We start from the raw sequence: 13,280 nt of genomic DNA on the forward strand, positions 1-13,280 counted from the left end.
CAAAAGGGTAAACGATATACAATGGCATGGAAAATTGTGTTATCACGAAGGGAAGCGGCAAGCGGCCGTGCATGTTGAGATATGACAAGGTGACTGTCCTCACCGCGCGCAGCAGCACACATTTTATTATTTCACCCACTCTTGAAAGCAGCAATATAGAACTTACAAACTTGCACACAGGTGCTCTGCAACAATGAAACGTTTTGTGTGCTGCTGACACTTTTATAAGGCGATGATATTTATTGCAACAGTGTGTGCTGCGATCAAAGACGCACGAAGAAACGTCTGTGATGTTGCAATGCAAGCAAAAGCATTTTAGTCTGATCTTTACGATTATAAAAAAAAATCATGCACAAACTGTTTGCATATTATTTAATTATCTTTATTTTGCAAATTTATTTTTCTTATCTCTATATCATGCTTGAAGAATTATTTTTACCCCTTTTGAGAAAATTAAAGCGAGGCTTGAATATCCTGCGCTCCTTTAATTTTGTTAGTCTTGTGTTCTCCTCCTCTTTAGCGAGTTTTGTCCCCTCTGCCGTAGTCCGCGTCGGGCGGCCACGTGATCACTCGTCGTCTTTTTTATTACAAGCCTCCCACATAATGAGCCGCGAGAGAGTGAGAGAAGGCAGAGGCGCCTGTTTGCAATACACCGCGTGTCCTACGTTTATTTTTCAAGTGTCGCCTTTCGAGAGCGGACTAGTGAGCCGTGTCCTGCTCGCGCCCGCTAATTCGCTAATTATTTTGTGGTGGTTGCTGCTGCTCGGCGCTTGTGTGTGAGTGTCTCGTGTGCATTGCAGTGTTGTTTTCCACTTTCGACGCGCGCAGTTGACACCTGGACGCGAGTCTGCAATTACAATTAGTCAGGGTCAAAGAGACGCCGGATGTCTTTTATTTCGCACCGTAAAGCACCTCTCTCCTTTTTTTTCGAGGCGTGAAAGACCGGTTCATTTCGCACCTACGCATTCCGGCTCGGTTATATTGTTGGAAATCGTCACTTTCGTTTTGTCCTAACTAAGATTGCAAAATTCCAACAAGGTCTGTTGCAAATTTATTTACATTTAATATTTAAAAGCTCATTATTCTTTATTTTTAATATTTTTTTTTGTAATGGTCAGTAACATTTTAGGGCGTCAGTTGCAGAATAAAATCATGATAAAACTTGGACTTTTTTAATTTTCTACAAGATTTGTTTTGTTGGGTGAATAGCGAAGGTTCGGCAACATTTGTTCTGTTTATATTTTTGGTAGTACTCATTGTCAGTTATGATTGTAATCCATTGTTTTGAGTAGCCATTCATTCAGCATCTTCTGCAGATGAGTATACAGTATTTTTGTTTTTGCTGGCAAAGTACTGCTGCTGATGCCTGAGGGGCCAAAACAGCTGCTGCCCTCAGCCAGATAATTTGTCTTGTCTTTAGTTTACTTTTAGCCACCCATTCTAGAAGAATTCCTACTAAAAACAGAGCCATTTCCTCAGTTGAAAATTATTTTAAAACCCAAAAGATGAAAATATTCGAAACATTTTTTAAATTTTCTGAGAACAAGATAAAAGAGATATTAGTGTCAAAGTTTTGTAAACTCCGCCACTCACATCTCCCTCTGCAGCTTAAACTTCTCTGACAATAGTTCAAACAGGCCTAATTTCGCTCATTACAAAATGATTAGATTCCTCATTTTAAATCATGAAAAATATTTGAATTAATAGTTTCAATTTAATACAGCTGAACTGTTGCAAAATGCCATTGCGTGTGTTCTGTCTGTCATTTATGCTTGACGGCGGTTTAGAAACATCCATCTGCATTTATTGCAAACTCGTCCTTAGAGGCGGTTTGTAAACACATTAACACAATAAATTCTCGATAACGAAAGTCGTCAGCCCCGAGCGTATGTGTATGTGCGAGAGAAACGACTTTTGTTTACATCACAAAACAGAGAGTTCGCAGCTCCATTCGTACATAATAATATTCTTGTGTGTGAAAGAAGAGCACGATGCGAAGTCACCGCATACAAACAACACACACCACGCGAGCCAATAAAGCGAGAGAATATGCTCGCGACCACAAACAAACCACTTGATCCAAGAATAGTTTTGTGTCGCCACACTAATATTCGATCCGTGTCTGCGAGAGAGAAGTGGATCTTACTTATCAATGATTTAAATCTACTGATATTGGATTAAATAGATTAAATATCTAGATTATGTTATTAATAGCGTTAGAAACTTGTTTTTTTTATTTCTTTGTTTATTTATATTTTTTGACAAAAAGAAAATATTCAAGTAGGGGTTTCCATATGTTTTAACAATTCTCATATTCAGGGAATATCAATTATTTGACATTATTTTAGCTTCTACAATTACCTTAAAGATCAAAAGATCACTTTGATTTCATATGTGAATTTTCAAATGATTTATTCATCGAAATTTTTGAAGTTCAAGCCACTGACTTCTCAACTAAACAATAAATGGATTTTTTAGAATTATTTTATTTCAAATTATTCTTACAGCATACATATTTATGTCTTGAATAGGTTTTAAAATCCCAATTTTTTCAATTCAATCAAAAACTTGAATACCTTCCAAAAGGGCTCTTCTAAAATATACTATTTCCCACGATTTTCTAAAGTAATATTCATGGCTTTTGTTCATTTTTGACGGCTTTAAGAGTGACACAATAATTATAGTCTTAAATTTGTGTCTACAATCATGTCAGACAGGTCACAGAAAATATGTTTTAACGTCCGAGAATTCCAACCTGAGCTATGTTAAATTAAAAACTTTTGGATAAAATTTTATATATTAATATTTAGCAGAATCTTATTTTGATTTTTCTTCTAAAAAGCTAAAATCCTACTTTGGTTCAGTCAATAGCTGTTATTAAATTTATATTATTTTGAAGAACAGAAATTGAAGGAACATGAACAACCGAACAATGTGAAAGCTGAATGCAGAAATGATTTTTCACAACGCTTGGAGCCGGGAAAAGAAGAACAAGTTTTTAATTTTTATCTCTCCTACTCGAGCTCATTTAAATTTTGAACACAACCTGCCGACCATTCATGCTTCTATATAATGAATGCTAAGATTTATCGATGCCGTAGCAAAGAGATTAGAATATTACGTACTTCCTTTCCGCTGCCGAGAAAGCCGACAACAGCAGAACACAGTTTTAAATAAACATTCTTTGCAGTTGAGGTACGTTTGTAACCCAATTTACGGAGCGAGTTGTAGGTTGGCAATCGAAAACAAAACACGCTGCGGCGAAAACATTCATTTGTTACACTTATTTCACCGCTTATTTATTTTTTTTGTCCAGTCAAGCGTTTTCACAATCCGTGCAGAATTTATATTGACGCGCGTAGGGGAAAACGACTCTAATTAAATGCTGGCGAACAAACTGCTACTATTTTTGGCACGTGTCCCGTGGTGGTGACGCGGCGCGCGCGACTGCATAATTTGCACAACCGCAGCCCGAGCTTTCTTTCTTTCTTCTCGAGCGAGCCAGCAGCCATAGCCGAGCAGCCAGCCAGCCAGTCCCTTGTTTATTTCCTCAGAGTGTGGAGTTTAAGTGCGTGCGGTCGGGCCCGCCGATAGGAAGTTGCCGCAGCCGCAAGTTTCTTCCTCGCCGCCGGACAGTGGAAATGCGTCGGGCGCGGATACTGTGACTCGGAGGCCAAGATGCCGCGCAAAGTGACCCTGGCCACCATCAAAAGCGCCTCGTTCGACGAGGAGCCAGATAACAGCAGCGTCCAAGGTGAGCAGATGAACCGCTTTTCGTGCAGAACGGCTCTCATTATCTGCATTCGTTTCATTCGGCGCGACACCTTTCGTGTCGGCTGGCCAAATTAATGTCCTGCCGCCGCGCAACCAGTTTCTGCCTCTCGAAATTTACATAAATTCCGCGCCTGGCACATTGACTTGAATAAACCCCAATTATTACTCGTTAAAACTGCGAAATTTGAAACCGACGCGTCTCGTGAATATTGAAATAGATTTTTTTTCGGTAAGGGTACACGTCTTAATTTAAATTTTCTCAACGTGGACTGACAGCAGCTGTTGGGAGGAGTTGTTCTCAAACTTGTCTGCCAGAATGATAAGATTCGCGGCATGTGTCAACTAATGCTCTAGAAGAGACACGCACTTGAAAGAAACGGCTTTCAAAATATGTTGGACGCGAATTTTACAGCCAAAGCTATTTGAAGCTTCTTAATCGAATTTATAAAACAGCCACAAGACGTATACATAAAACTTTATCTCATTTAAGCTAAATGTATCGTTCAAGTTTAGGTTTGAACACATCATATTAATTATTTTAAACTCTAAAACTCGGCATTTAAACTTCTAAATTCCACAATATAGAACAAACAGTTAATTAAAATTAAATAAATTTCTTACGATAACAAAATATGCTTCGCCACCCCCAGCTGAGACCCCTTGACGTATATTTTTGACGGAACAAAAAATATATATATTATATATAATATATTAACCCACTAAACTCAACTAAATAAACACCCATTTATAAAGGTTAATTAAACTCATTTCAGTCTTTTCACAGTTGGTTTAAGATTTGCAAACCGATAAATAATAGTCCTCGTTAAGGGAGACGATTAATTTTGTGCCGCGTGCTCGTGTCAATGCGCATTAGCGTAATTTATATTAAAATCCCACGCTGAAGACACGATCTTGACGACGTCATGCGCGTCAATGTCACCGTTTTTCCGTCCTCTCACGTGCACCTCCATTAATCAAAGGCACAAGCCAAGTAATTATCTTGCGCCGCATGAAGGCAAGTTCGCCGCGTTTGTATTAACTTCTGATGCTGTAAATTATTCTCCTTGACTATTCGCAATACAAATCGACGCCATTTCCTCTCTTACGCTGCCGCCTAGAATAATAAGGATGGATTATGCAAAGTTAGGAAAGCTTGATGAATAATTTGGCTAAGTGTTGTTGGATTATTTACTGTTGGGAATTTTTGTTTCTATACCAATGGAGAAAATTAACCACATTATAAATATTATTATAAATGAATTTAAACAGATAACGTAAAATCGATGTTTTGCCTAACCAATAATTACATTTGATGCAAGTAATTAAATATATGTTGCATTAGCTCTTTACATTTACAAGAGTGTATTCACTTTAATCTCTTTTGGTTGAATTACAATTATACAGTAACACGAATTCAGCTATTTGATGCATTATCATAGCCATTCAAATGGCTCTTATTTTTTCCCTGCTTTCAACCAATAAAAACTACCCCCTTCCACATAATATCTCTGTAAGATAGTAAACAACGCCCTGAATAAACCCTAATTAACCCAAATTTAGCTCCAATAATATCACTCTCGTCGGAATGATATCAAATAGGAACAAGTTGACCATTTTGCCTAGTGCGTAAATCTACGCGGAATAACTGTGACATCGATCTGGTCGTTCCGGGAACTTGATCTGTCGTCAGCGCACCCCAAGTTATCACGTATGGGGAGCTTCACAATAACACTCGGACGCTCTTTCATCTCCACCCACGCAGAGCAGATGCGTCGCCAGAGATTTCTGTTTCGGCGAAGAGACCAGGAGGTTAAAAAAATGAACTGATCGACGCCGATTCTCTTTTGAATTCATAACGAGAATTTGGCGTTGAGCAGAAGATCGTGATTTTGTGCGTGCTGTTTTCTTTTTTATGCGAAAAGGGAGAATAGAGTTCGCACCGAGCTGAATAGTAATGAGTGTCTTTTATACTTGGCATCGGGAGACGGCCGGAGAAAGGGAAATTTGAACAGCGTTGTTTGCGCAGGAAAAAGAGGACAGAAAATGTCACAAGCTGTAAAAATCCGATGCCAGATTTTTTTGAAGAATTGCGCAAGTTATCTAGCTCTGACGTTAAGAAGCTAAATTTATACCTTCTGATGAGACAGGAAGAAAAACAAACTTTTCTTCTAGCGACGACAGTTTCCTAGCTTGGCTATTTGTTTGCACTCGCGATTTTGACATTTTTTTATGTTTGTTAAGAAATGAAAATTTGTTTTTTTTGTTACACAAAAAAATACCGTAAGATAAAAAATGATTTTTAGTAATATGTGTAAACTGATTTCAATGTTTCAACTGTGTTAATGAAAATTTCCTGCTTGTTGAATGGAAAATAAAATAAATAGTTTTTTTTCGGAATTTTTTTCTCAACATGAATTATTGTAGATTCAAACACAAAATTATAAGGGAAGAGATAAAATTGATTTTCCTGATTTTTCAATAATTTTTTTGAATGTTAGATAGAAAATGAAAAAAAGTAAGTTTTTTTGCAATATTGGTAAATACAGCATGATTATGGTTATCACAAGCAAAATTAGAATGAAAATCTCTGCTTATCACTTTCGTCCTCATTATTTATAAGTGGCCCATGCAAAAACAAGATTATTTTTCTTTGCAGCAATTCGCAGATCAGATATGATTTTTTATGACTCTGTTATAGAGATTGCTGTTTTTATTGTAATTACTGTGTCTGAAGAATTTGAGAGCTAATATACTCGTATTTTTGCTTTTTATGTGAGAAAATTATACTAGAGAAAGAATGAAAAACGTCTGTTCAATATTGTGCACTTATAAGTTTTGTCATGGGTCATGGCCCGCCACATGTGGATTTCAATAGAAGATTAGCCTGAATTAGGGAATTTCCACAATTTAAAAAAATAAAAATTAAATTTCTTTGAATTTCGGAATGATAAATATGCCTTAGGATAAATTTAGATCCATTATAATTGAATTATAAATAAAGTAAAAAATTTGATGGTAATTTTGGCTCTGAACGAGCGCGCCAATATATGGTTCTAAACTAGATTGAACTTGATCCTGTAGAACCAATGTTGAATATATTAAATATTTTGCTGCAACTTCTCCCAGTGGAACCAGGTGATTTAAAAGAAATCGGACACGTTAATTAAGTGAAACTGAGAGTTACAAAATGGCTTCTCTCCTTTCATTTGATTTTTTTGCAACACTGTGTTATTTTTGTCATGAGATAGCTACGATTAGCGAACATCAGCCGAAAATTAGTATAAGAAACGTTAAAAATTCCACGTTATCTCGTTTTTGGGGAGTTCCAACTGAACCATAAAATCGGCTACTTTTCCCCCTGCTACGCGTTTGCCACTTAATTTGCAATCAGTTTTAGGGTCGGGTGAGGTCGCGGCGCTGATCATACCTGTATTGAAAACCAATATGTATGAGGACAGGGTGGAAGAGGAATTATAGAGATGGAAATTCCTCACCGCTTTCGGCAAATCAAAACATTCCACGCGTGCAAGCTCGGCGGCTTTTGCATCTGCCAGGGGAAAGTAATGAAAAGTGGAGCTGTCGCCAAAGCTGAGAACGAAAAAAAATTGCGTCACATGTGCGAATATGCAAAATACGCACGAGTACGGGGGGCCCTAGCTTTTTACACAGGCGGCGGTGAAGGGCGAGGGCAATTGCAGCGTGAGGGTGGGAGGGAGGGGGCCGCGGGGGTGAGGGCGGCGGCGAGGGATTCTGCGCGCACCGGCGGGACCAGCCGCCCGGCGATTAACCGAGGCTGGCACTTCAGTTATCAGCAACACGTGATAAAAGAATAAGGCGCGGCGCCGCTCCGTGTAGTTGGCAGCGGTGTTTCTATGTCGGCGTCCCCCGGCGCCGCCTAACATGCCATGTGGAGCACTCTGGCCGAGCGCCTCGGCCGCTTTTGGAGGCGGGCAGGTCCACCTGTTGGTGCCAGAAACGGTGAGCCACGCGTGTACTCTTGTTTATTTTCCCTGTTCAGCGAGTCAGTCTGTGCCGCGCGGACAGCTGAGTTCACTTTGAGTCGCTTATCCTCGGTCAATGCGGCTGATAATGCGAGCCGCACAGCCCTCCTACGTACGTGCCTGATAAAAGCTAATAATTACCTTTTGAAAGGCGTAAAGTGCGATAAAAAAGTCAAAGTTGAACCCGTCGATATTTTTCGTCTTGCGTATGCAAATTGACATTTTTTCCTCCTTGAATAAATATTGATTTGGTTCTACTGCAATGTTTGATGATGATGAATAAGCTACTCGAAACAAATATTTACTTGTTTTTTTTTTATAATACGCAGGTTGGTCTCTTTGTCTACATTTGCAAGCATTCATTTGTAACTAGGGACGCAGAGTTTTGTTATTTATCTATTAACAGATAAAATATGTTTATTTTGTGCGCTCTTTAAGCAGTTTTTGTTTAGTGGACAAATATACATAAGACAAAACAATTCATAAATTAATCAACTAGATATGCATTGGATGTTTCTCACGTGGTACAGTGTACTGAGGAGAAGCTTATTCTCCAAATTTAACCGCTGTATTTTTATATAAAACATAGTCTGCTACTAGATTTTTCTTGTAAAAACGTTTCAATCGATTCATTGTTAACAAAATTATGAGGTTTCGGCAGAAAACTACTTGCGAGTATCAAAAAATTTATGTATGAAAATGTGGAAATTTTTTCATTCCTAATAAGACAGCAGCAAAATTGAGTACGTCTTCTTCAGCGTAACAATTTTTCTCACAAACACGAGTTTGATTCCCTTCAATTGTAGAATACGAAACAGCGTTACTCACTAACGTCTGTGGTTCCTCATTAATCTCATTATCTTATCTTCCAAATAATGTGATAATGATTTTTTCAAACTACCGCTCGCTGTTTAAAAAATAATAAACCGATTTTATAATAAGTTGTTTTCACAAAATTCAATAATTTACTAAGTTGTTTAATTTCATCATGATTATTTATACTATAATTCTGTTGCTCTCGACAACCAGGATCTAATAGAGGTGAAAAAATGTCCCGTAAAACCCACAAATAATTAAATAACGATGAGAATTCATCACAAGCAATTGGCTCGCATTTGTTTAAGGCATTTGCTAGGCAATGAGTGATAATTGAGCATTTCGGGAATCTTGCCCAATGTCATAGATGGCAAAAGGTGATTAATTAGGAAACTATCCAACTGCTAAATTAGTTCATCGGGCTGGGAGGCGTACCAGCGCCGCCCCACCATTGCTGGTTTCCGCACCTCTCCAGCGGCTTTACAGACAAATGTCTGGGGTTTCAATAAAAGAACTCGATGCGTGAAAAGCCCAAGCTCCTCTGCGGCAATCCGGGCCCCATGTTACCCGCTCACCAGGTGTTATTGGAACCCAGTGAGCCTTCGGGAAGAGTTGAACAGTGGTTAAAAAATTAATAAACACAAAATAAAAAAGGTTGATGTGAAACTTACAAATGTTAAACTTACTTCCGTAAGTTGATCCTTTACTTGAAAATGGAATCCCTCAGAAAAATGAGAACTAATAACGTCGGAACTGAAGCCTAGCAGTTAATCAAGCGCGTGGAGTCATAACTTATTTGCAAACTAATTTCCCAAAAGGAGGCTGGCCGCGAGTTGGACGTGTTAATAATTAAAAGTTTACGCCTTTTAGATATTGTGCTGTTCTGCATGCGCGCGCGGCAAAACGCGGGCTTTGGGGCGGATGTCAGTCGCAGTTTCATTACTCTCTCGCCCTTTGTCGCTGGCACGTCTCATTAATATCCAAGAGGCCTACTTAGGCCGAAGTCTTTTGTCATTTGCCCGACGCGCCGCGCGCACTCACTTATTACACGCGACGAGCAACAATGCGAATTCCCCGTTTGCCGCCGCGGCACAGCGAAAGGCGGACGAACACAGGCGTAATCGGCTTAGAAACGCCGAACGAACGAACGAATCTTGTCTCGAGGAATGCTCTGGAGCCAAAAAGATGCTCGCGTTTCGCCACCTGCCTCTCCGCGCGACGACTTTCTCGCGCGCACAGGCAACATGCTAAACTCGCACGTTTTATCGCCACGCTGTTATCGGTGAATTTCAAGCAGACTGCCGGAGGAATAAAGCTAGTTCACTCTCAGCACTCCATTCCTTTTTCCCAAAAGTGGCATGGTTATTGCCTTTTGATGGTATCGCACGAAATATTGGGTGACAAGGTATTTGATTTCGGGCTTAATGAGCCGGGTAAATAGCAGAGCCCGCTGGGAATTCCTACTTTCATGATGACGCAATCAAACTCAAGGAGTACATAATTTACACGTCCAGTTCTAATCTTATGGAATACGATTTGACGTTAAGTGTAAAATGCGTTATATAATGTTCTCTGGCAACTTGATAAAGTAAAACAACTGTTTGTGCACTGTATATATTCGTTTTATGAATCCTTACATGAATATTTAATCAACAAGTTGATTCTTTGTGACACTAAAAAATTATTGTAGCTTTTGGCTCAATTCTGTATAATTATACCAGACGTTAATCAAATTAAATAATAATAAAAAACGTTGGTCTAAATCAGTTGAGAAAACGGTAGAAATTGTATTTTTAATATTTGCACAAACACAATCACATTTTTCAAAGTAAATAATAAAACTCTTGGCAGTCATGTCTCGTGAACACACGTTTCTGCCAGCAAACAAGGTTCCCTTCTAATTTAGTTGATCAAAACAGCGGTGTCGAGAAATCGTGGGTCGATTTTAGAAACTATAAAGTAGCTGGTTAGCTGCATATTCATTAAAATGTATGTGTATCACATCTATTGGAGAAAATGTTTATACTTTAAACCAGATAGTCACATAATTACATACTTAGTATATTTCAGGAATTAAATTGTGTTCCGTTATATGTATTTAAACTAGCCGTACTAAAATTTTGATGAAAATTGATAAAAAAAAGGTGTTCACCTGAAACCCTGAGATATAAAAGTGCTAGGATTAATCTTGTCGTGAATACGTAAAAACTATGATCGGGAGGGTAAGACGATTTTTACGTTCATGGTTGGTTTAGATGGCCAATTTGGACGGTTTTCGACTGTTTTCCTAGAATTTTCTTTTCATTTGTTGCATTTTCAGAAGGAAGTGATTAATTTACTTGATTTTAGTTTCAAATAAAAGGAGCTTGAAAGTAAAATCTGGTTTTTTATTCACTGGTGACTTTTTCAATTTCTACGAAAGCTGGATGAATCTCCAAACTATACACATATGTAGTGGTTGCGGAGCCGAGCTCCCACTCCTATTTCACTTTTGGTCTAGGTTATTGTTATTAATGATTGTTAGAAGATATTTGTTAGAAATTCGTTAAAGCAACAGAGAGAGATTTTGAATTTAAATTAGTTTTCGCCGGAAGCACGAGCCAACAAGTCGCATCTTAAGATTTCCGATGAGAAGGACCCGGTTCATTCCGGGTAAATTCTTTTCTCATTTTAAATTGTTCTGCAAGTCAATTCTCTTAAACTATTAATTCTAAAGTCGAATATGAATTCTGTTTAAAGGTCCTTGTATTCTGTTAGGCTTAGTTTCCAAGTGACTGTCTTATAAAAGAGAAGAATTGTTCAAGATCCCGCCAGGTTTTATTTTCACCTCCTAACCCCCAAACATATGTGATATTTGAATAATCGACGCAGATTTAAAATGAATTAATCTTTTGAAAACCCGCTATGGAAAACATGATTTATGTAGAGTAGATACCATTTTGAGAGTTTCGAGTGTGTTTTTACGGCTTCAGTACTTATAGGTGATTTGGAGGTTTTTTCAATTTTAACATGTTTTTGGCACCAAATATGGAATTAGATTATTATTGGTATGTGACTTAAAACTCTTAAAATTGTGTGATTCTATATCTCATTTGGCGTCTTAAGGTAAATCCAAACTAAAAATATGAAAATTTCGAACATGCTATAGCTATAACCAAATTTGATAGAAATCATTGCAATTACTTTTTATTTTATTTATGTTTGTTTCCCATTTTTCCATTTCAAATAGCAATTCATGAAAGTGTTTGTGGATATAGAGTTTTACAGCTTTAACTTTGCAACACTAATTAAAATGTCATTTAGATGATAAAGAATAAAATACGCTTCAATAACTGGAAGTGCATTCATAACTCATTCTTCTTCCACCGTGGTCTGAAATAAACGTCAATTTTGTGTTTTTTCCTCGTTCACCAGAGTGTTTGTGGAGTGGTACTCGCGAGAGCAGCTAATTGAACATGCAAGTGGAGCAGACTAATATTCATTTTCCCCGAGGCGTAATTGCAAACTGGTTATTCCCAGCACACACTCAAACTTTTTTCCATTACTCTAACGAAAAATCAATCATTCCTCCACACATTCGTTCAAATGTTTGCCAAACGCGTGAATCAGAACAAATTTATGTTAAAATCACTAAAAACAAACCAGCATTTTTTGTTCGTTAGACGGGTCCATTGCGTAATAAAAAGCGAAAATTTTGCAGCACACACTCACGCGAGACGGCTTTGATTTATTTGTGTTGGCGAAACAATATTATTTGCAGCGCCGGGCCGAACATGGAGCAGCAGCACGCGAGCGGCGTTTTTGCGACAGAGTTATTAAATTGGGGGCGACAGGGGAGGCTAAAAACTTTGGCAATTAATAACAAGCCCTTATCGCAGCCGTGAAATTAAGGAGACGAGGAGAAAAGATAGAAAGAACGAACGTTTTTCACGAAATGACGTCCTCAGGGGTCAACATCGTGCGCCAGACATCAGCTTCGTCCTCCGCCGAAGCATCCCATTCCCGGCTAGGTCAAAAAATTCCTTCGTTTGCTCTTTAAATTTAAAATATTTTTGTTTAGCTATTTTAAAATAATTAAAACCAGGCTTCATCCTCGTTGTCAAATTAAAGAGAAATTCGTCTTCTTTATTTCTCGACCAGTTTCGACGTCACCAAGTACGTCCTAATCATGAGTTACAATTACAATCAAATAACAAACAATACAATAATGTCACATCTAAAATCATATAAATTCCATACAATTTTTAAAAAAAACACCCACCTATTCATGAGGCACTTGAGGCAAGCTCCAAAGACCAAATGTAACAAATTCTAAGCCACCCCTTTGTTAAATAACACGCACATCTCACAGGTGGTAGGGAACCTTTTTGTTCCGTGAGCTAAATTTTCCCCTTTCAGCGCGTAAAATATTTTTCCACACATCACAAAGCAGGTGGCTTGGGTTACTAATAACGTTTTCTGAGCATTCCATTGCAACCGCCTCCAAAACTACCCTCTTCCACAAATTTGTTTCTTGCTTCAAAATTTCCACATTCTTCCAATCAAACGTATGTCCTTTTTTCTGTGCATGCCGCGCTAACTGGAGACCATTGTTCGTCGAGCTTCCAGTGCTTTTTCCTACGGCTCTCCTATGCTCATCTAATCTGTACTGCACTTGTCTCTTTGTTTGGCCAATATATACTGACGTGC

At 38.2% G+C, this 13,280-nt stretch overlaps 1 protein-coding gene across 10 annotated transcripts in view; it reads left to right on the forward strand.

Annotated features, from left to right (window-relative positions):
• Positions 1–13,280, forward strand: part of LOC135938572 (probable 3',5'-cyclic phosphodiesterase pde-5) — a 49,779-nt gene that overhangs the window by 10,109 nt on the left and 26,390 nt on the right. The window contains exons 1-2 of one of the 10 annotated variants that reach the window (XM_065482284.1): positions 601–776; positions 3,555–3,754. The exons of 5 other annotated variants lie outside the window; for them this stretch is intronic. In XM_065482284.1, coding sequence (XP_065338356.1) covers positions 3,679–3,754 — 76 coding nt within the window. In that variant the 5' untranslated portion in view covers positions 601–776; positions 3,555–3,678. Of the gene's footprint in view, positions 1–600; positions 777–2,503; positions 3,755–7,581; positions 7,753–13,280 lie in introns of those variants that run through there. 4 more of the 10 variants (XM_065482285.1, XM_065482287.1, XM_065482283.1 and 1 more) reach the window with 4 other exon arrangements.

This window comes from Cloeon dipterum, chromosome 3, assembly GCF_949628265.1.
Source record: "Cloeon dipterum chromosome 3, ieCloDipt1.1, whole genome shotgun sequence".
NCBI classification, from domain to species: Eukaryota; Metazoa; Arthropoda; class Insecta; order Ephemeroptera; family Baetidae; genus Cloeon; species Cloeon dipterum.